Genomic DNA, 23,458 nt, shown 5'->3' on the forward strand with positions numbered 1-23,458 from the left:
AACAACAAATAAAACCTCCAAGAAGAATTGGTGTATATGATAAATTGCCAGAAGGGAAAACTAGTAAAGACAAGAAATCATAAGCTTGAACTAGAATAAAAATCCCTGTTAAGTAAAAAGAAAAAAAATAAAATAAAAAGAAAGAAATGTCCAGGCTGGCAGAGTGGCTCAAGTGGTAGAGTATCTGCCTAGCAAGTGTGAGGCCCTGAGTTCAAACCCCAGTACTGAAAAAAAAAAAAAGTTAAACTTCTTACTTTCCAGGTTTAATAAAAATCTGGATGTTAATTAATTATTGTGAAAATTGTCTATTGAATACCAAGTCAGTATGGGTTTATTAAGTTTCTCTTGATAGTGCTGTTTTCTTTTGGAGTAACTAGTAATTTTAAAATATTTAACAGTCTTTTTTTGTGATGTTAGGGATGGAACCTAGGGCTCATATGGGCTGTGCAAGTGCGCTACCACCAAGCTTCACCCCCAGTCCTTGACAATTTGTGATGCTAATTCCAATCCATTTGGTAGGTGTTTGTGAGCTACCAGGAGCTCTGTTAGGTTTTGAGGCTCTTCCTGTCCTATGGGAACCCATATTCTGGTGGGGGTCAGTGGGCCTAGAACTGGTCATCCATGATCTAGTGAGCCAAGGGATTCCCCAGTGGTCTGAGGAAACGCAGTGACAGACAAAGTAAGAATGTGCTTAACCCTGACAGATGCTTCTGGAAAATAGTATATGAAGACTGCTATCACCAGATTTGTTTAGTCTTGTATTCTTAGGCAGAAAATGTACATAAAGCTGCCTTATCTAAAGAGGAGTCCTATCAGGGTCAGTGGGTGATTGGTCACTTTGATGTGGATATAATATTTCCTACGTGTGCCTTCACAGGGCTTTGTCACAGGTGGAAAGGATGGAATTGTGGAGCTGTGGGATGACATGTTTGAAAGATGCTTGAAGACTTACGCCATTAAAAGATCAGCACTGTCAACAAGCTCGAAAGGTGCTACCCCTGAGTGTACAATAGAAACCTTTCTGTTTTAAATAGTACTACACTTTTAGAAGGAGAAGTTCATCACAAAATCAACCTGATGCCTCCCCCCGCCCTTTAGGGCTCTTGGCCTCCTGTAGAAATGTCAACAGTGATTGCCTAGTACCTAGTACTTCAGAGCTAGAGAAAAGTGAGTTTGTATAAACAATCAGTCTTCTTTCTGTTATATTTAATGTAACCTTTTCCCCTCAGGCCTGCTTCTGGAAGATAACCCTTCAATACGTGCCATCACCCTAGGGCATGGACATATCCTGGTGGGAACAAAAAATGGAGAGATTCTGGAAATTGATAAGAGTGGCCCAATGACACTGCTTGTTCAGGTACTGCATTTGCACATATTGTGAACTATAGTTCACATCAGGACTGAGACTAGGGTAGGCGAGGGGGGCACTTGGGGTATGGAGCTTGCACAATAACCCCCAGCGTGGTGCAGGTATTGTGTTAGCTCCCTGAAGCTATGTGATAACATGGTCACAAATCATCAACAACTGTGTCTGTGGTCAGGAGTCTGAGCACAGCTGAGCTGGGTCCTCTACTGAGAGTTTTGCAAGGCTGCATAAAGGATGGGGTCACAGTCTCACTCAGCTCCCTAGGGGAAGGGCTCATCAGGCTCACTCTGGTTGTTGGCAGAATTCACTTCCTTGTGGTTGTAGGCCTATGACTTTCTTTACTTGCTGGCTGTTAGCCAGAGACTACCCTCTACTGCTAGAGGCTGCTCACAATTTCTTGGCATATAGGATTTCTCATGGCTGCTTTTTCAAAACCAGCAAGAAAGAGAAAAAATAGACACACCACAATCTTGTGCAATATAACCATATCATCTATGCATGTTGCCACAACCTTTCTGTCACTTTTGCCATCTTTTGTTGGTTGGAAACGAGTCACGTGTCATGCCACACTCAAAGGGAAGAGATCATGCCAAGCTATGAACCAGGAGGCTTGTGAATGTCACCCCACAAGCCTGTCCATCACACTCTACCCTTGGCCACCAATTATTCATGTCCACACCACATACAAAATACCTTTTTCCAAGGTCCCCAAGAAACTTATCCCATGACAATACCTGCTCAAAGTTCAAAATCTCATCAAATCAGATCCAAGTATGGACGAGGCTTCTTAGATATATTTCCTTTTGATCCATTGATCCAAAAAGCTGATAAGACAGGTTGCCTGCTCCCACACACCAAACGTGCAAGTGTTTCTTCACATTGTGTGCCTTGCTGTGGTCTCAGTCTTCTTCACAAAACCACATTACATTCTCCTTACTCCTTGCTCCCTCAAGAATCATATTTAAGTAAAACGTGAGTAAAGTAGTAAGGAAATGATAAAAATCTACCCTCGGGATGGGAGATGGCAGGATGTGGATGTGGTCGGGGTTCTTGCTTGGTTTGGGCATGCATAGATCTGATTACAGGTGCAGCGGCATGGGGGAGGGGTGAAGGGTATATTCAGAAGCTGGAGGAAAAGAATGCACCCTGGTGACTGGAGCTTCAGGCCATCTGGGGTCCAGTGGGGCAGCTGTACCTCCTTCCTCTGACCTGAGTGGTACCCGCAGACCTGCTGCATTGGAGATGAGCCAGTGTGAGGGTTCCTCTGATTTGCTGCATCATAGCGCAGGTCTGTACATACCAACATGGTTCAGAACACCATGCATTGTTTCAAAAACACATATGCCTGAGCCAACTATAGATAATCTGAGTAAGAATCTATGTTTTAGAAAAACCCAAAATTATGTTAAAATAAATCTCAAGCATCAGATGTTATGACTCACACCTGTAATCCCATCCACTTAGGAGGCAGAGATAGAATCATAGTTCAAGACCAGTCCAGGCAAAAAGTTAGTGAGACCCGCATCTCCACCAACAATCTGGGTGTGGTAGTATGTGCCTGAAATCCCAGCTACGTGAGAGGCCAACTTGGGCAGCAAGTACATGACCCTATCTAAAAAATAAATAGAGCAAAAAGAGTTGGGGAGTGACTCGTGATTGAGTGCTTGCAAGGCCCTGAGTTCAAACCCCAGTACAACCAAAAAAATAAAGAAACAAAACAACCCGCCAAACTGTAGCTTTTTGTGCTAGGCAGGCAGAATGAACTATGCTAAAGGTACAGATTGAGAAGGGGCCTCTCTGGGCTCAGCTGTTCTTGCTTCTCTTTGTTTCCTTCCAAACTATTTCCTTCTCATTCTGGCCATAACTTCTCATTCAGTATTACTAAAAAGTGTCTATTTCTAAGCCCCAAATATTTGAGAGTTTAAAGGGTATTCATACATACTATATTGCTAAGTACTTTGAAAGATTTGCCTTATAATATGATTTTAACAATACTGTAAGATTTAAACTATTTTTTGATTTTACAAAGTATTACTTTATAGTTGAGGTAGTTTTGTTTAAATATGCTTAAACTTGATGATAAAGGTTTTTAACTTTTTGGTTCTTTACCATTCTGTTCGTTCCTGAAAATATCCTCTACTATCATTTATTGAGCACCTAATGTGTGTCAGACAGTACTGCTGTACATTTCTCTCTCAACTTCATAAAAAATTTCCTCAGTTAAAACTGTTTTATAGGTGAGGGAACAATAAATCTGGCCCAATAAATTGCCTACTGCCTAAGAACTGCCACATCCTAAGAACTGCGGAGCTAGTCCCCAAGCCAGAGTTTGTCAGGTCCTAGACCTTCCTCTCTCACCATGCACGCCATTTCCTACGTGACTTCTAGTTGCTGACCCTGGCCAGAAGCAGTGCAGAAGGTGCAATCCCTAGGTTAGGGCTGGCCAATTGAGCTGGTAGAACCTTGTAGACCATGTGTCAGTTTCCACCATTTTCTCAACTTACATGTGAACTGTTCTAAACCTTTCCTTCCTCAGCATCTCTCTTTTCTCTTCCGTGCAATCTCTCATTTGCTATTTCCTTCTAGATAACTTCAATAGTTCAGTTCAGTCAATGTCTGTCGGGCTCCTGCTGAGGTTGGCCTTGTGCCTTGTGGTGTGCACAATGAAGTAAGAGCTTCCTGCTCCCTCAGGGCTCACAGGCATATTCTGAGGATAGATACTGAGGGAAAGTTCAGGAACCATAGAGGCAGGGTAAGACCATTCATTGTCCTGCTGTGGGAAGATCCCAGAAGCTCTTTTCCAATTCCAAATGTATTCCAGTGTACTTGGAGTGGATTGGATAGTGGTTGAGAGAAGGAAAGCTGGTTTGGGAGAAAGGACAAGTAGCGTGGAGTAGATTATGAAAATTCCATTGTATACTTTGGATGTAATCAACTCTCTATTATACTGTGTGTGATCAGCTTTACGGGAGATGAGTAACCAAGAAAGATCCTTGGGCCCCTTTGTGTCATTCAGCATGCTTCTGGACTGCCTCATTCTCTGTCCACTCCTGCGTCATGCAGGAATTAAAATAATCCCATTAAGGAAAGATAATTTTGAAATCAGTTCAAGCCACAGGTTTGGAAGGATCTTAGGGCCTGCAACCCTGTCCTCAGGATGTACACAGGACTCGGCCCATAGAAAACTCTTGGCAAAGCCAGTCTTGGAGGAGATGGGGTGAATACCTGGTCTGTCCATCCTCTGACTGTGCCTGAGGGATGGAAAACTTCTGAAGTAAAGCACGCTGAGGAAGCAAGGTTGCTCCCTCAAGTCCAGTAAATGAGAAATGGGGTCTGCCCCTTCAGCCCATGTTTTCTCACATATTTGAATGCCGGATATATTTGGAACTTTGCATCTTCTTCCAAATTACTGTTTTGCTCAAATAGCTTCACAGTTAAATTGGAATCCTCCAATTTTCCCTTCGGAAAGCCCTTGTGCCCCAGAGCATTCCAGTTACACACCTTTCAGATAACTGTGTGAAGTCTTCCTGTTTGCTTCACTATGCAAAGGCTTCTTATGATTAGCTGTTAAAATCAGAAATTCAGTGAAGTCTGTTGTTTTATTGTTCTGCACACTAATTCTCTTTACACTGCTTTATTGAGTGATAGATTATATGAATCAAGTTAATTTTCTTCCTATTCGATGTTCATTTTTAAAAATACTGTTTTATCTCAGTATATTATTTGAAGCCAGTCAAGTCGATAAGACATTAATGTGTAGAGTTGGTCCAGTGCATATTAAGTATGTTAATTGCACTGATGTTCATTATTGGCACAAGGAGAGATCCATTTGTGACAAATGCTGAATCTGAGCTACACCCATCACAGGCAATGAAAATTCAGATTTATTTCTGCTCTGCCAAATGCTACGCATTCAAAGGTCTAAAATTTTATAGATAAGAATATTGCTTTCCAGTTCCATGACAAGGATAGGTGGTACCTACATCTTTTAGCATGTGATTTTACTGAAGGAAGTGATTTGGGTTATTGTGATCAAGCTGTTTTACTCAGAGATACATCCATAGTGTTTATTCAGTATAAAACAGGACAATTTGCTTGGATGTTCATTTCCAGATGGGAAGATGTCGGGCATGACATAAATAAAACATACAAGGCACAAGTCCGTAATTTGCCTTCTGAAAGAATGATTTAGCACCATGTAGGCTCAGCTTGAAATAAAAGTTCAAGCAAAAAAAATTAATCAGTGCAATCATTTTGGCTCGAGGAAACCGTGTTTATTCGTATCTGACCCTGTCTGGGACACTGAGGCTGAATATACAGCACAAGGCTGAAGAAGGGCTAGCAAGAAGGGGTGACCTGGTTTTCATTGTTCTGCTTCCTCTCCCACAGGGGCACATGGAAGGAGAAGTGTGGGGTCTGGCAGCTCACCCTCTCCTGCCCATCTGTGCAACAGTGAGTGATGATAAAACACTTCGAATCTGGGAATTGTCCTCCCAGCACCGTATGCTGGCAGTACGGAAACTCAAAAAAGGTACAGAGCATCACCTTATACATCTATAAAGGTATTTACAAGCAACAGAATATGTTGGATTCAGTCATTCATTCAACTCATATTTATTGAGAACACCTATTATATCCCTCCCCCAATATGCTTTGCAATGGGAATTCAGAGATCATTGTTAAAACTACACATATGCAGGTTTTCCAGAAGGCTGGCCTGATCTGATGGTACCCGAGCTCTATTGTTTGCTTCATTTTGCTTGCATTGCACAGACATTTGCCACCTGGGGGCAATATGTTCTTCCTCTTCTCATCAAGAGCTGTGAGAGTCAGTTGAAACATATCAGCTTGTAAAGAATGCTATTTATCTTTATGACTAAATCTCCAATACTTATTACTGAAAAAAGGGCCAGTTATGATAGAAAACTACTTACTATCACAAAGCGAGTAAGTTTACATTGAACTTCTATGTGCACTTAAGAAGACTATCAGGAGGTACAAATTGAGCAAACATTTATTGAGTAACATCAGTGTGTCAGTCACTGAGGACCCCAAGATGAACAGTCTCATCTGTAGTGTCAGAGATAGACAAGATTTGAGTGGATTCCAAACAGATGGCCCATTCAAACTGGGTAACTTGAGACGAGTCTGAAAATGGAACTCTTTATAAGGAGGTGGGTAGAGTATAAAGGAATGACCAGGGGTAGTACAGCACTGTGCAACTAGTAACAGTGAACTCTGGGCTCCATTACCTGCCGTGGACCCAAAGTGGGAAGAGGAAGAAGTGATCGCTCGCACTTTGAAAGTATGAGCTGTGTGAGATGGCAGCTTTAAAGGAGCTGTGGCCGTCAACCAAGAGAAATCAGCCAGCATGCAGTGACCCTGCAGGAGGCACCCCAGCCTCTCTATCTTCCTCCACCCTCCAATCTCTTGCCATGCCCTCCCTTGGCCAACCAAACAGAAACAAAGGGGCAAGGGGGCCCTCTGTCTCTTGCAGCCCACCAGGTCAGCATCAGGCACAGAGCTGGTGGAGAAGTGTGAGGAGCCATTGTGGAAGGGTAAATTGAAGCCACTCCACACAAACAAGGTGTCATGGATGCTCATAGAAGACCTGCTGCCTGGGACCTGCCTGCTGTCTGTCAAGGAGGTGACATGAGAGCTGAGACTGAATTGGGTCTATCCTCTCTTGAAATAAAAAAGGATAAGACTGGGATCTGGTCCTACACTATTTGTACTGTGTGGTTTTTTAAGCAAAGAGACATGGAAGTGTATTCTAGAGGAATATGTAAGATGAAAACTGGTCTTGAGACAGTAGGAACAATAATTAGTCTGCATAGAAACCCAGCTATTACTGTCATCTGAAGATTAGGAATCAGAGGCACAGAGTGCTTAAGTAGTTTGCCCAAGGTCACATAGCTAATAAGTAATGGAACTGAACTCAAACCCAGGCAGGGTGGCCCTGGAAAGCATGCCTGTGGCCACTGCTTATTGCTATCTGCCTCCACTATGTTGCTTCTCTTTCCCCTACACTCCTGTGTCTTACATGCTGGAGCCCAGATTCCAATTCAGATGTGAGTGCATGTTCAGATCCTCTATAAGACTGAATCATTTTGACCATTGATTTATATTGAGGACATTAAACCTGTCTCGAATGTCACTCAATGTACTTTATTCCCTAGGATAAGAGTTAGTTCAAAAGAACAACTATTGACACATCTTAGATAAGATGACAGTTCAACACAGTTTAGTCAGTTATCCTGGTGAAATGATTAATAGCTCTTCTTTTTACCCCCAAAATTGTCCTGGTTTGTACAATAAATTATGGTTCACCTAAACCTGATGACTCTCCACAAGGCCGGCTCTCAGTACCGGCACTGTGACTAGCTCACAGTAGGTCAAAAAGTGCTAAGTAGATGAATGAATGAAGACATCACTTAGATGAATCACATTAAAGTTACTAGTATTAACACAGCACAGTGACAGGAGTCCATATGGAAGCTCAGCTTGGGATGCCTCAGCACAAGGCAACATGGCTGCTCTATGCTACAGCAATAATAGTTCTGAAATGGATTGTGGTGATGGTTGCTCAAGTCAGTGATCATACAAGGAACTATTAGACTATATACCTTAATTGGGTGAATTATATGATACATGAATTGAATCTCAGTAAAGTTGTTTGAAAAATTGTTGATGGAAGTGACTATATTCTTAAGCAGGCTTTCTCTTAGATCTATCCCTACAAAGTCTGTACTTCTTATTCAGAAGCATCTCCCTGTAACCCTACAGAGCAGCAAAAACCATTGCTTAAGCAGCACCACCATCCTAGTACCAGTTAGTTTTATACAGAGACCTTGAGAAAACTTTGTCATATTTCATTCTTCTTGTAACAGAAAAGAGGTAGCCCAGAATCTTCCACCTCTGGAAAAGATTATGGTCCACGAAGCAGAGAATTGAAGTGACTGAAATTAGAATTATGAGGTTTTCTAAATAAACCATGTTTATATGTCAGTCATGATATCCAAAATCAGTCTCTAGAAATTTTATTGCAGAACCCCCTCCTTAAATAGTTCTTTTCTTAGAGGCTAAGTAGAGCATCTTCTAATCCTCTAGTCCTGTCCCCTACTCACTACACCTGTCTCTTGAAAACCCCAGGTATTCAGATACTAAGAAATGAATGGATAAACCTCATAACATTGAAAACATATCTTTGACATTATGATGACTGTCTCTGGATTTGGCAGGAAGAGATGTTTTAAATTAGGAAATTTTAGTTTTCCCCAGAGTAGTGATGAAGACCCAGCCACACGTTGTGCTTGTAAAGATTTCTCCCTCTTCATTTGGCTTGCTTGACGGTGACGTGCTGGATGGTGATTGCTCTCTGTGGGTTCCTTTGCAGGTGGAAGATGCTGTGCCTTCTCCCCGGATGGGAAAGCCTTAGCAGTTGGCTTGAATGATGGGAGTTTCCTGGTAGTAAATGCTGACACTGTGGAAGACATGGTCTCCTTCCATCACAGAAAGGAAATGATTTCTGATATTAAATTTTCAAAAGGTGAAGATGGAAGCAGATGCTTTAAAAAATTTCAGTCTTGGAACCAAATATATAAGAATACACTGTTTTAAATGTTTCTTTGACTTTCCTCCTGCTTTAACGTACTAATTCCTGGAAAAGTAAGTTCCCATTCCAGTGGTTTGATGTTGACTGCACGTTTGTCTTTAGATACAGGGAAGTATCTAGCCGTGGCATCCCATGATAACTTTGTGGACATTTACAATGTACTTACAAGCAAGAGGGTTGGCATCTGTAAAGGAGCTTCTAGTTACGTCACCCATATTGACTGGGACTCTAGAGGTAAAGCATGTTCTGACTTTTAAGGTACAACTTCTGTTTTGTTGTCAAGTCAATTTCTGTTCATATGTTGGTTCCAGAGAGAACGGCAGTTGAGTTTTAGAGAAAAATTTGGGGCAGGGGACTCACATATAAGTGACTATAACTTTGTAACCCAGAAGTAAGCTGCTGTTAACATGTTGAGAATATTTTTCCATCTTTAAAAATTATCACTATTACATCATTATTAATTCAAGCCATTGTGTTTTAACACTGTTGAAGATACATGATGCCTTTTATTACCATACAAGCTCTGTCCTTGCCTTTGATCATCTCCTCCTTCCTGCTTTCCCCTTTCTGGCCAAAACCCCCCCTCCTGGAGAACAGCCCAGGAAGTTTCATCAATCAGTGGAGACAGGAAGCAAGGTTCAGCTTGCCCGATAGAACTTTGCCCTCCAAAGCTTGCAACCTACACCTTGCTCCTCCAAGTTATGCCCACAAATGCCATGAAGACTCGTCTGTATATTTAGCACTACAATTTACAAAATCTTAAGCCAGCAAATGTGGAGGATCTAGAAGTGAGACATGGCTCCCGCTCTCTGAGGAATTTGTAATTTAGTGAGGGAGACATGCTCATATTGAAGTGATACAAGAGCATAAACTGGGAGCATGGGAGTGAGAAGTGCTTGAGCCAGGGCCAAGGCAGCATTAGGGTGGGATCTAAGTGCTATAGGATGGGTCACTTTTAGATCCTCTCCCAGAGATTTGGCTGACGTTGAGGCTGGAGCAGGCAGTTAGGAATGGTCGCTTTCGAAGAAGTCATAGTCTGTTGTAGAAAATCAATAAGCACGGTTTGTGCTCTGAGGGAGAGCTCCCAGGGGATCCACAGAGCCTTCGTAGATGGAGTGGCCTTTGAGGTGGATCTTGGAAGATGAGCAGAAACTTACCAGATATGAAGAGCATCCCAGGCAAAGGGAACATGGTGTGGGAGGACTAGGAAGTGTTTAAGAATAGTGAATCATGCTGAGTGGCTGAGGAGGTAGGGGGGAGGGAATGAGGAGAGGCAGACAATGGGGCAGAGTGAAAAGGACTCTATTCATGCTAGTTAACTTCGAACTTTATTCTGGAGGCACTGGGTAACTCCAAGTTATCTTGAACGAGCATTTCCCACCCTCTTGGGTAGGGTAAAGGAAATGAGTTGGAGAGCAACTAATACAAACCAGAGAAAGAGGTGGAGGGCCTCAGTCAAGAAGAGGCTGCTGCAGAGACACCAGAGCGCTTCAAGTATCCTGAAATAGTCATAGACTGATCTGGACATGGTGGGGCAGGCCTGGAATCCCAGCTACTCTGGAGATCGAGGCAGGAAGATTGAGAGTTCAAGGCCAACTCAGGCAAAGTTAACAAGATCCTATCTCAAAAACAAAATTTTAAGGAGCCAGAGGAGCTTAGGGTGTAGTTCAATGGTAGAGTGGTAGACTGCTTGCCTAGCAAGCATGAGGCCCTGGGTTCAATCCCCAATACTTAAAAAAAGTCATAGACTGGGGCTTGAAAATTCTTCTGCCAGGCAGGTTTGTATCTGTGGCTAGACTTGCTGCACTGGAATTTGGACTTATTTAGCTTTACAACCTGCAGGAGTTTTATAGCAGACAGAAGAGGAGGAAAATGTAATCTATGGTACAAGTGCCAACAAGGGCAAAGGGAGATCAGATAAGTCCTTCGGCTTTCATGTCAAGGCTGTGCTAGCCACACACAGTGTTCAGGGTGCAATCTGGCCTTTATGGTCAGCAGGACATTGGCACCTGAGAGTCACCTAGAAACTGGAGAAGGTAAGGGGATAGGTGGGAGCCCTGCTTTTCAACCCCTTCTTTGACATGCTCTGCTTTGGTTTTTTCTTTTTTTTAAATAAAGGCAGTGATTTTTCCCTCATTTTATTCTCTTGCTAGGTAGGATGGAGTATAATGACTTTGCTATAGAATCTTGACACAATATATGAAATCCCACCACCACAACCACTCTGAGGGCTAAAATCCATTGTTATTTTTATTAGGAAGTGAAGGGCCAAGTGAAATGACATATATTAAGCATAGGTTTTGGTTAGGAGAATTTTTTAAAGATTTTAATTGTGGTAAAATGCATACCAAATTTACTGTCTTAACCATTTTTAAATGTGCAATTGAAAGCAGTAAGGATCTTCACATTGTCATGCTATCCTTAGTATCATCTGTCTCCAAGACTATGTTCATCTTGTAAAACAAACAAGATGCGTTCATCTTTGATGCACACCTAGTGGCGTCCACATTTTAGTACTGTGACTAATACTGCTATAAGCATGAATGCACTAGATAACTTTTCAAGACCCTGCTTTCAGTTCTTCGGGGTATATATATATCCTGAGAAGGAGTTGCCGGATCACAGAGTAGTTCTACTTGTAATTTTTTTTTTTTTTTTGAGGCACTGGGGCTTGAACTCAGGATGTACACCTTGAGCCACTTTACCAGCCCCTCCCCCTTCTTTTTGTGATAGGTTTTTTTCGAGATAGGGTCTCATGGAACTATTTGCTCCAGCTGGCTTCAAACTGCGATCCTCCTGATCCATGCCTCCTGAATAGCTTAGGATTAAGGTATGAGCCACCAGCGCCTGGTTCTATTTGTAATTTTTTGAAGAACCACTGACTGTACCATTTCCCGTAGCAGCTGCCCCATTTCCATTCTCACCAGCAGTGCACCTGCATTCCAGTTTCTCCACATCCTTGCCAACACTTGTCATTTTCTATCTTTGTTTTGATATTACCATCCTAATGGATATGAGGTGGTGTCTCCTTGTGGTTTTGATTTACATTTGAGGAGGTTTTTGGTTTTGTTGTTGTCATTTTGATGCTGCAAGTATGTAGGCCTTCTGTCACTTTAATGCTGGGGACTAAAGAGGAGTAAGTCCGGGATGGAAAGCACATCTGGCCAGGACCAGAGGGTTGCTGCTGTGGAGGGGCTGTGGGAAGGTCTGTGTGAAGTGCCTCGGCATGGGGCCATCACTTGGGGGGTTGAAAGGCAAAGCTCACAGTTTCCATCATTCTGCCCAAGGCCAGCCCCCTATAGCTCAGGACTGTGGGAAGGGCACTGGGAATAGGAAGGGGAAGGCTGAGATCTTTGAAGAACACCTGGCCTCCTCTCCTAATGGCCACTTCAGTCAGATGAGGGTGTCAGACCAAATAGTTGCTACAGCTTGAGAGCAAAGCAGAATGCTATGGAATCCTAGCTTTAAACTACACCACGTGGAGCAGGTGCCATGCATCTTCCCTGGCCTAACTGCAGTCCCACGAGCCACATGCCATGCTTGTATCCTAGGTCCCCAAGTGCCTGAGTGTGCCATGCTGCCTCAGGTCAGCACCTGGCCTCCTTCAGTGGGGACCTCCAGGTCCTGGCAGGGGTAGAGAGCAGAATTTAGAAGCAGGGGTCTGTGTCATTCCTCCGATCCTGTCAAAAAGAGTATATACATTTGCCAGAGCCAGCTGGCTTGACAGGCGGGAATGGCACAACCTCAGCCTCAGCAGTGCCCGTGCCCATAGCAACCACAGGTCCCAGGAAAACCAAAAAGCCCGTCGACTTTTGCAGGAACATCAGTGAGAGCTGTGTAGAAGGCTGGCGAGAAAAGATACATAGAGAGAGATTGAACAGGAAGGATATATTCTACATGCTAGAAGTTCATTACTAGAAATGTCAGGATTGTAAGATCTCTTACCAATGAACATAGGACATTTCAGCCACATTTTCATTGCAAATGGCCTGGTAGGTTTGATCCACAGAGTACCAAGTATGGACTTACTCTAACTTGTGACTCACAGGACAACTGGAATGACGTGTGTGGCTCACTTTGTGGAAAGGTATGTGGTTTACCATACCTGCTTAGAAAGGAGGACAGGGTTTCAATCCTCTTATTCTGTGTAAGCAGACTTTTCAACTGAATAAAAATGAGAGAATTCTAAAAGAATAGGGCTTCTATTTTCAGGAACAATTATATATGGATTATACAGAATTTCCCTCTTTGCTCCTGCTCCTTGCCCTCAGAAATTTTCAATAATTATATATATATGTATACACACATATATACACATATATATGTATATGTCTCGTGTGTATGTGCATGTGTATGAGAGAGAGAGAGAGAGAGAGAGAAAGGAAGTACAACTGGCAGGCAGGAGAAAAAGAATGGTGACCTAATTATTTTCTCCATATTCAAAAAAAAAAGACAGTGTAATAACAGCCATCTCAGGTCAGGGGAAAAAAGGCCATACACATAATTACGCCTTTCTAGCACAAGAATACATTTTTACATTCACATCCTAGGTTGCAAGGAATGGAAAGCCACTCAACCTTAAATTTAAAAAAATACCGAAGGCTGAGTTGATTGGAAAGAACTCAGCTGTCCTGTAGGATGCAGGAGCAGGAAGCAATGTCTCCTGAAAAGTGACCTTAGGAATGAACTAGAAATAAGTGAGCAGTTTTGTTCCCTCTCCTGCTGGGCAGCAGCCACCTCACACCCAATGCTCCTGTGTGTCTCTGTCTGCCTTCAGCCCCTCTGTCTGCATGAACAGGTTTTCCTTGCTCTTTTGCATATGCTCCAGTCTCAGCTGTCCCCAAATGCCACCCCCGTCCCAACATCCATGTCCCATCCCAGGCAGTCACCCACACCTTTCTTGGGTCACCATCTGCCTTCAATGGAGTGAAGTTCTCAGGGTAGGGTCCCAGGCCAAGAAAGTGCCCTACACTACGACCTGGTACAGCCCTTCTGATGCTGCCTCTTTTGAGAGCCTGTAGTGTTCATGCCATTATAGGCACCCATGGATTGATCGTATGAGTTTTGGTTTGTGTTATCTGTAAATGAAGTGATCTAAAACCGTAGTATGAAGCAAGGTGTCGGGATCATCTGAAAGTTACGGTCCTCTGAGTCTTCTTATAGCTCGTGACCAAACTTCATCTCAGCTTAGCCACATTCAAGAATGTCTTCTCTTCATGAGCTGACAGAGTAACTCGTGGCAGAGCATCTGCCTGGCAAGCCTGAGGCCCTGAGTTCAAACCCCAGTACTGCCAAAAATAAAAAAAGAAAGAATATCTTTACTAAATCTTTTAACACTTTTTCCACATGCTTTGTTATATGTAGTCACTTTTTTTTCTTTTTTTTGGTGGTACCGGGATTTGAATTCAGGGTCTTGCATTGTTAGGCAAACACCCTACTGCTTGACCACTTGAGCCATGGCCCCTGTCCCTTTTTTTATAGATGCTGGGGTTTGAACTCAGGGTTTTGTGCTTACTAGGCAGTCACTCTACAGTTTGAGCCACACCTCCAGTCCTGCTTTTTTCATGTAGAGTCTCATGCTTTTTGCCTAGGACCAGCCTTGGACCACAGTCCTCCTACCTATGCCTCCTGCCTAGCTGGGGTTACAGAGATGCACCACCACACCCAGCTTTTTCTTTTTGGCAGTACTAGGGTTTGAACTCAGGGCTTCATGCTTGCTGGGCAGGAGCTCTACCATTTGAACCACTCCACCAGCCCTGTTTTGTGTTGAGTTTTTCAAGATAGGGTCTCTCAAACTATGTGCCCAAGCTACCTCTGAACCATGATCTTCCTGATCTCTGCCTCCTGAGTAACTAGGATTACAGGTGTGAGCCACTGGCACCCAACTTATACCCAGCTTATTTATTGAGATAGGATCTCACTAACTTTTTGCCTTAAACTGCACTTCTCTGGATTTTCACCTCCATAGAAGCTGAGATTGTAGGCATAAACCACTGTGCCCAGCCCTTATTTACAATCATTTTCGAAAGCCGTAAAATATAATTACTACAGATACACTTAGTTCATTAGAAAAATATCGATTACTCATTTTCTTCTAATGCTAAGTAACTAAAGATAATTTAAGTCCCTTTTTTTCTTTTCCTATCTTCAACCATGAAGTTAGCAAAGCATATTCCTTTTAGAGGACTCATTTCCAGATTCCCTTGTGCCTCAGGATCAAGACAGCTTCTCTCAGTCATGTGATAACTTACCAACTTAGAAACAAGTACATTTGTCAGTGAAGAAATGAGAGAACCTTGTTTTTAATTCACTACTTAGAAATACACCTATGCTTCCTTATGGTTAGCCAAGCTAGGTTTCAACCCACGTGTTGCCTACTTAAACATTGAAGAATGTTATAGAAACCACATAGGAGTTCTCTAGGTATTTTTCCCCAAAAATGAAATTTTAAGGCTATTAGATAGGTATAGGGAAAAGGGAGGGGGGATTTTAGCTTATGTGTATATGAATGCACACACATGATTACACATACACTAAATTATTCACAGATCAAATATTATGATGTCTTTAATATAACTGGGCTGAGGCAGTCAGAGGAGGCCCGTGAGACAGGCTGGGCCCTGCATTCCTGACTGTTGGAGCTGGACCATGCGGACAGAGGCTTTTCCTACCACTCTCATCTCCACATAGGTTTGAAATTTTGTATAATTAAAAAAATAGTAGACTGTATACCTTGAGTCATTAAAATGACTAAGTAGATACAAGGATGTCACTTCTAAGTTTATGCAATTCTGGTCAGAGCAGTTTGCTTGTGCTTTTTCCATATGGTAGGAAGCAACTGGGGAAAAGAGCAAGAAATTGATATTGTCAGGCTTTGGAAAATCATAGCGATTTTCAACACAACAAAGCGAAGCACACCAAGCTTGATTCTTATGCTATTTGAAGAGTGTTCAAAGTCACATTTGTGAGGCCCACATTCTGGACTTCATAGCTTTGGGGTTTAGACCATGCTGTGTAATTGCCTTTACATTCCTTTCTAATAATTTAACATAGATTTACGCAATTTTTGAGACCCATTAAAATGAATCAGATCAAATTCATTTGATTAAAAGGAATCAAAATAGTGGCAGCCATGCTTATTTTATAATAAGATAAATGTACAGTTTAATTGTCTCTCTACTTCATTCTATCATAACAGGAAAATTATTGCAAGTTAATTCCGGTGCCAAAGAACAACTCTTTTTTGAAGCTCCAAGAGGCAAAAGGCACATTATAAGACCTTCAGAGGTAACTTATACGAAGTTTTTAAAAAATCTTTTGTAAATATTTCAAATGTGCATTTTAACAAAATCTATCACTCTTAATTACTAAAATTAACCCTGTCATTTCTTAAATCTGAATCATTGTTTAATCTGGTTTCCTAATTGCTGAGGACATGGATTTACTGTCCCACTGACAGAGCAAAGTAATGCTGGTACCTACTTTATTTGGCTTGCCTGAAGACAATGAATACGCTAACAATTTGGATGCTCCATTTTACTTTTGCCTTTAGAAATGTTATTTTGAACAAAGATTTTTATTATTATAAATTTTTAAAATATTTTCTCCATATTTAGTTGTAATAATAACTAATATTATCTAAATGATAGCAGAAATTACTTTTTGACACAAAAACTATCCAGTGTGACCATTCCAGTGTATCCGACCATCTTCCTCTTTTCCATGTGTTCCTTGTGTCTTTAGCCACACACATAATTTTTTAATTGTTGAAGTCTATATGAAATTTTGATCCATACACCAATGCCTTCCTGGAAGCTCCTTGTTTTGTGGAGAAGTGCCTCTTTCAAGGTCTGTGCATAATGAACCCAGATGACCCAAAGGTCATTGTGTGATTAACCACTAAGAAAGTCCTCTTAGTCCCTAGAGACAGCTGACCCATTCATTTGCCCTAACCTTTGTGGAAAGAAAGGGAAATATTGCTTCCTTCTAGGAAGAGGACAGGCATTGCCTCTCTCTAGCATCAGATGACCAGTATTATGAACAGTCCAGTATCATCACACACCCTAGGGTATTGGACATAGGTGCATTCATAGTGTTTTCATTGTCTGTAAAGGGAGTATATGTGTAGTTCCTAAGAAATTCAGCTTGTTATAGATGATGGCCTCTGTTCATGGAGAGTGCTACTGCTGAACTGACCTCAATCCCCAGTTACAATTTATTTCTCCCGTCAGTCCTCATTTAAACTTGAATATAGGGACACTGCATCACTGAGTAAGAGAATCTTATGTCATTCATTCACTGAACATTTGTTGAATGTGCTAGATACTATATAAGCCTATATTTTATGGCTTATCACAGTGGCTTTATGTGATAAATGTTAGTCTTGCTTTACAAATCAGGAAATTAAAGGTCCACAACAGAAAGCCATGAAACTGTTACCCATCTAGAGGGTCCCTGTGGGATCCACAGCCTGGACCACAAGACCTCCCGGATTTCCTGTGTACTTAAGCATCATTTACATCACTTGTCCTTTCTGTTTCCTTCCTGTCCTGGAACTTCCAAATACATTTACTAAAATAAAATGCAATTGAACCAAATGGTGGAGGGGATGAGGTTGGCTTAGTGAAACCCCCAGAGTTTAAGGCACCAGGCCCAAACTCTCAAGGTTCTCATGTTAGGTCTCGCCATTCTCCCCTACATTTCCAAATAGAGATAATAATGGTGCAGGGCAGAGAAAAGAGATGTATTATGTGCCACAGGCAACCACACGAAGAGGCAAAGTAAACACTTCAGCCCATCTTCAGCCATCTTCAGGGTACAGGTATGAGCTTTAGGCTTAAAGAGACAAAGGGTTAGGACAGGCGTGAAAGGTATGCACAATTATTAAACAGTCCTGGTCACAGGTATGTTCTGGCAGTCAGATTGGTGAGGTGTGGCCTGGTTGACTATTACCTCAGTCCTTGTTCTTTGAAGGCTCTGGAGAAGTTGTTTTGCTGGCGGGGAACAGTCTGGTTCCCATGACATGATCACTCCTACTCCAGGGTACTGGCGATTACTCCAGTTCCAGGTGATTGCCCTCATTTTGGAGGTGGGTTGTCCTGTGAGGCTCACTATTGCTTGGGGCTAGTTTCAGTCCCTCATCATAAAGATGTTATCAATTAGTTTGGTTCTTTCTGGAATCCAAGGTGATTGTAAAGTAACTGCAGAAAGAATAGCTGTGGACAAAGATAGATACAAAATAGAGGCAGGGATGCCAAGCTTTTCTCTTGCTTTTGGGTCATTTGTGGTCAGATTTGTTTCTTTGGCCAACCCCTTGATGGTGTCAATTTTAAGAACAGTGAAGAAGCAGTTCACATTTTAATCACCAATATTGTCAAGCTCATTGACTGAGTATAAAGGATTTTGAAAGTCTCCTCCCTTTCAAAAAAAAGTTTAAATGGTGAAACTAATACAGATCTTACCAAGGAAAAATTTTAAATATGCCAAGTATCAAAATGTCCATTTAAAATCTATCTGATGCAACATGGTAAGGTCAAAGTAACACTGTACTAAAAGACGCTCTGGAGTACAATGCCCACTGCTTCTTACAAATACTATGTCAACGTGATGTGACCTCTGGGGCTTCCTCTGCAAAAGGGTGGTTTTTGGGAAATGCGATTTATCTGTGAAATAAGACTGACAACTATCACATGACACTGTTGTGAGGATTAAAATAGAGGCACATAAAGTCCCTGGCATAGTCAGCAAATGTTAATGAATGAATGACATAATCCAAGGCACCAAGGCAGAGACAGCTTGAGTACTCTCTTCATCTAAATTCCAGGGTTATTAGCAAGTTTGTTTGACCCTTTTGGGTTTTATGGGTTCTAGGGATCATTCTTAATATTCCACTTTAAGTGCAATTTCTATAGTTTCCAAGTTTAGGAATTTGCTTCTTCTGGAGAGCACAGGGTCCAAACTTGGCTAAGGGTGTTCTATTGGGGTGTCTGCATGGTGAGCGATACCAGCCCACTCTTCCTGCCCATCTAATGAGGTCAGCACCCCTGCAGGGGTGGTTCTATAACCTGCAGGAGTGGTTGCCTGCTTTTCTTCCTGTGAAGGTCAGTGTAGGACATCAGGAAAGTTTGGAGAACTCCACTTGTCTCAGAAAATTTAGGACATTGCTGGGGGAATTACCTTGAGTCACTTCAGTGCCTCAGTCTGAGGCTCTGCGTGAGACAACCCGAGTTCCAGTTCTGCATGTGTTCAAAGCACAGTATTAAATAAGCACAAATTTGAGTGACTTAAAAAGTGTACAGCACCTGACCACATGGTGACTTAAACCCTGACTGCATCTTTATCCCATAATTTCTCTTCTAAACAGTGACAGCCGCCAGAAGACAGCAGTACTAGAGTAGAGGCAGTGTGATAGCAATCTGCACACTGTTCCAATGCAAAGAGACAAGTCTGGGCTTTAGTTTAGCTACAGCTCGCTATATTCTTTTTAGAGAGTGCTTTAAAATACTTATCCGAAGAAACTGTAATGCTAAGATACACTAGCAGATCTTGAAAGAAAGTAAAATGAGATAAAAATCTCCAGGAAAGCCTAATACATAGTGCTATTGTTGTTTGTTGTTGTTAAAACAAAAGACAGAAAAGCTTCACTTTTACCTTGATTTAATCTATACATACTGCAAATCTTCTAGATGTGAATTTCAGACAAAACAATTTTAAAGAATGAAATATTTTTCATAGCAATACAATGTGAACAGCTCTTTGCATTTTTAAGATTGTCTTTCTAGAGCATAAAGGATATTAAGCTAGCTGTAGATATTATTACTTTTTCCTCTAAGGAAGCAGTCCTTTTAAAAGAAAAGTTATATCTTGTAACATCTTAAAATACTTTGTTAAGTATTCATTGATCAATGTAGCTCAGTAATTCTCAGCCAGGAGCAGTTTTGCCCCAGGAATATCTGGTGATGTCTATGGACAAGGGTGTGGTACTGGTGTCCAGTGGGTGGATTCCAGGAATGTCATTAAGCATCCCACTGTGCACCTGACACTCCCCCACCACAGAGGTGTCTGGCCTCTGTGTTAGTACTGAGGTTGAGAAGCCCCAGTCTAGCTTATACAATGCTAAATGTCTAGTTAAGAACTAAAACAAGGGGGGAGAGGGAGGGGACGGAGTGGGTGGTAAGGGAGGGGGTGGGGGCAGGGGGGAGAAATGAACCAAGCATTGTATGCACATATGAATAATAAAAGAAAAATGAAAAAAAAAAAAGAACTAAAACAAACAAACTTATTGTGGTCAGATTTCCATAATTCTAAAACATGCCTTTGATTAAGAGAAAAATCTGGATACTTGTCTGCAGGGTTGACTTGTTAAGATAATGCAGTTAGTATTTTAAATATGCAGCTTGGAATTTGTGTACCTCAGCACACAATACAAATGGCAGATGTTGGCAATACCATCTTTAGAACTACCTAGCTACAGGTTGTTTCTCTTCAATAAAATGCAAAGGACCTAGGCTGTGTGAAGTTTTAATGTTCTTCCCTCTTTTTACAGATTGAGAAGATAGAATGGGATACATGGACCTGCGTCCTGGGGCCCACCTGTGAGGGAATCTGGCCAGCGCACAGTGATGTGACTGACGTCAATGCTGCCAGTCTTACCAAAGACTGCTCCCTCTTAGCCACAGGAGATGATTTTGGTTTTGTTAAGCTTTTTTCATATCCCGTCAAGGTAGTATTTCATGTTTATTTTATATACTTTCTTAGTCTCATTGATAACCCCAAATCCATCTATTACAGCTAAGTGTATGTTTATATTTTAAAGATAATTAATATCATTATTTCTAGTGTTCACTATGCTATATACAAACCACCCTGATGTTCTGTTTGAGTGACTAACTTCAGTGAAATTCTAAGGCTTAGAATTCCTCCTCAAAGGGCATTTATTGGTCATTTAAAGCCAATGTCTCACAAACTGCAAACTGAGTCATCTTTATGACATCTCAGACACTGCCTTTCTGACTTGTTCTAGCATAATTCCAGGGAAGACAAACTTATTGCCTCACATAACAGCCCAATTTTCATTTTAATACCTCCAGTTATTAAAAGGTATTGCTTAATACTGAGGTAAATTCCTTTCTCTTTAGTCAAAGTTCTGCCTATGGAGCTATCATTGACTCATCGTGCTGTCCTCTAACAGCCTGGGTGTGTGCATGTAGGAAGATCATGGTGTCTCTCTCTAGTATCATTTTCTCCAGCCTGAGCGACTCCAGTTCCTTCAGCCATTTCTCATGTGCCCCCTACTCACTCCTTTCATCAATTTCTTCTTGAACTGACTCATCTAGAACTGAATTTAGTGCTGATTCTTTTTTTCTTTCTTTCTTTCTTTTTTTTTTTTTTGATGGTACTGGGGTTTGAACTCAGGGCCTCATGCTTGCAAGGCATGCTCTACCACTTGAGCCACTCCACCAGCCCGATTAAGTGCTTCACATGTAGTCTGATCAGCTCTTAGCACAGCAGGACTGTTACTTGCTTGGTTTTGATTTTACAACTGCATTAAATCAAATTAAAATCATCAACTGAATTGAAATTATAGTTGAACCATAGATTCCATTCTCAAAAACGTTCAGGTTATCCCCCATCCTGTACTTACACAGTTGATTTTCTAAAATCTGAGTGCATAACTTCACATCTGTACCAAAATGTACGTTTTTTATTTAACTTCATTATTCTGTCCTATTGATATCTTTTAAATACCTTTTCAGAAAATTTTCTTTCCTTTCCAGCATCATGTCATCTTTTCCTTTCACAATCATGAGTTCTAAATTGTGGACGAGAAGATAGATTAAAACAAAGGCCATGCCAGGAACCCCCATTCAATCTCTCATTCCATTTGTCAGTCCACACATTTGGTTAGTTAATCAATCAATAACAGATATTTAAATCTGTGTAGTTGTGTAATCGTGCACCCTAGTCCAACAGACATCGTTAAAATGCTTGGTAAATATCTTGCTAACAGCCAGGTTGATTATCTCTTCTTCTAATAAACCACTCAATAAAAGAGGTGAAGATAGTTCACAGTGAACCCCTTTTCTTGTCTGGTAACCACTGATGCCCTTCCCAAGTGCTTGTCAAAACTTTCGTGTAATATTTCACCCATGGATTACATCAGCTCGTGAGTCAATATTTGCCAGAGTCTACTTTTGTTTTTCCTTTCTGGATGCTGAAAACTTTTCATGTCTGATGCCACCTCTCCTGATTTCTAAACTCCTCAGCTATTACCAGCATTTTTGTGGTCACACTTTATGGCACCTATAACCATGCAAATGAACTATTTTGCCTTTTCTGGATTGAAGAACATTCTCTTTGACAGAGAAAATAAATAAATCTTCTTTCTGTTAATATTAAGCCATCTGATCTAAGAAGTATTCCTAACTTTGCTCTATTTCTCTTGTTAGTTTTCAACTTTGCACTTCTTGAAACTACACCAAAAGATCTGTATAAGACTTTTGTATTGGTCCATAGTTATTTGCTTCTCCTTCTGTCATTTGTACATTTAAAACCTGAACACACAAGTTCCCCCTGCACCCATGTTGGTTTCTTTGGATGCTTTGCTTCTCCATTTGTCAATATCTCACTGGATTCTGCATTTAGTGGCCTTTTCTAAAGCACATGTCTGAGTGTGTCCATTCCTGCCTTCATTGTTCATCCCAGATTTCAGTGCCAATGACCCATCACTTCCCTTGCGTTTAACAGTCCTTTTTATTTGATCAAAATTCACTTTTAAATAGCCATTCTCCTTGATACTTTTTTTTTTAAGTTTAATTGCTTGCAAGACAAGTCAAGAAATTAGACAATCCTTGGTTTTAGTAGACAATGAGTGTGGCAGATTTAAATAACTGGAACACTTTTGGTACTAATAGACCTTGCTCCTGTGCTAGGCTTATTGTTGGTCCTGGAATTCATCATCTACCTCTCTAGCCTGACCAGATGGGATGTCTGCGGAAGACATTTGAAACTGTACTCCTCAGACTCACAGAGCTCCAGGGAGGTGCCTCAGGGACCAAGTGGAGGGGCTCTGGGATTCTACCTCTGCTTCATAAGACTCTCTGTCTTTTGTCCTTATTTATTGAGCTTCTGTGTAAGAGTTCTTCCAACATTTTATCATGAAACGAAACATTTCAAGCATACAGATAAAATGAAAGGAATGATAGAATAAATTCCTAGAAACTCACAACTTAGATTCAAAGTAACAATTCAAAGTAAATTGTAGAACTAAGGAAATGACTCAACTTTACAAGTCAAGCAATTATAAAAACAAGAACAAACTAAGTCCAAAGTTAGCAGAAGGAAGAAATAATAGATTACAGTAGAAATAAATCAAATAAAGACTATAAAGGTAACTGAAAAGATCAATGAAACTTAAGAGTTGGTTCTTGTAAAAGATAAGCAAAATTGGCAAGCCTTTAGCTAGGCTAACCATGAAA

At 41.3% G+C, this 23,458-nt stretch overlaps 1 protein-coding gene across 13 annotated transcripts in view; it reads left to right on the forward strand.

Annotated features, from left to right (window-relative positions):
* Positions 1 to 23,458, forward strand: part of Eml6 (EMAP like 6) — a 258,414-nt gene that overhangs the window by 188,215 nt on the left and 46,741 nt on the right. For 12 of the 13 annotated variants that reach the window (XR_012439685.1, XR_012439686.1, XR_012439688.1 and 9 more), the window contains exons 19-25: positions 878 to 989; positions 1,230 to 1,357; positions 5,756 to 5,897; positions 8,763 to 8,915; positions 9,084 to 9,215; positions 16,180 to 16,268; positions 20,527 to 20,703. Coding sequence is in view for 9 of the 13 variants with exons in the window: in XM_074049718.1 (XP_073905819.1) it covers positions 878 to 989; positions 1,230 to 1,357; positions 5,756 to 5,897; positions 8,763 to 8,915; positions 9,084 to 9,215; positions 16,180 to 16,268; positions 20,527 to 20,703 (933 nt within the window). In the remaining 4 variants the exon portion in view is untranslated. The other variant, XM_074049726.1, reaches the window with a different exon arrangement.

This window comes from Castor canadensis, chromosome 12, assembly GCF_047511655.1.
Source record: "Castor canadensis chromosome 12, mCasCan1.hap1v2, whole genome shotgun sequence".
In the NCBI taxonomy this organism is placed as follows: domain Eukaryota; kingdom Metazoa; phylum Chordata; class Mammalia; order Rodentia; family Castoridae; genus Castor; species Castor canadensis.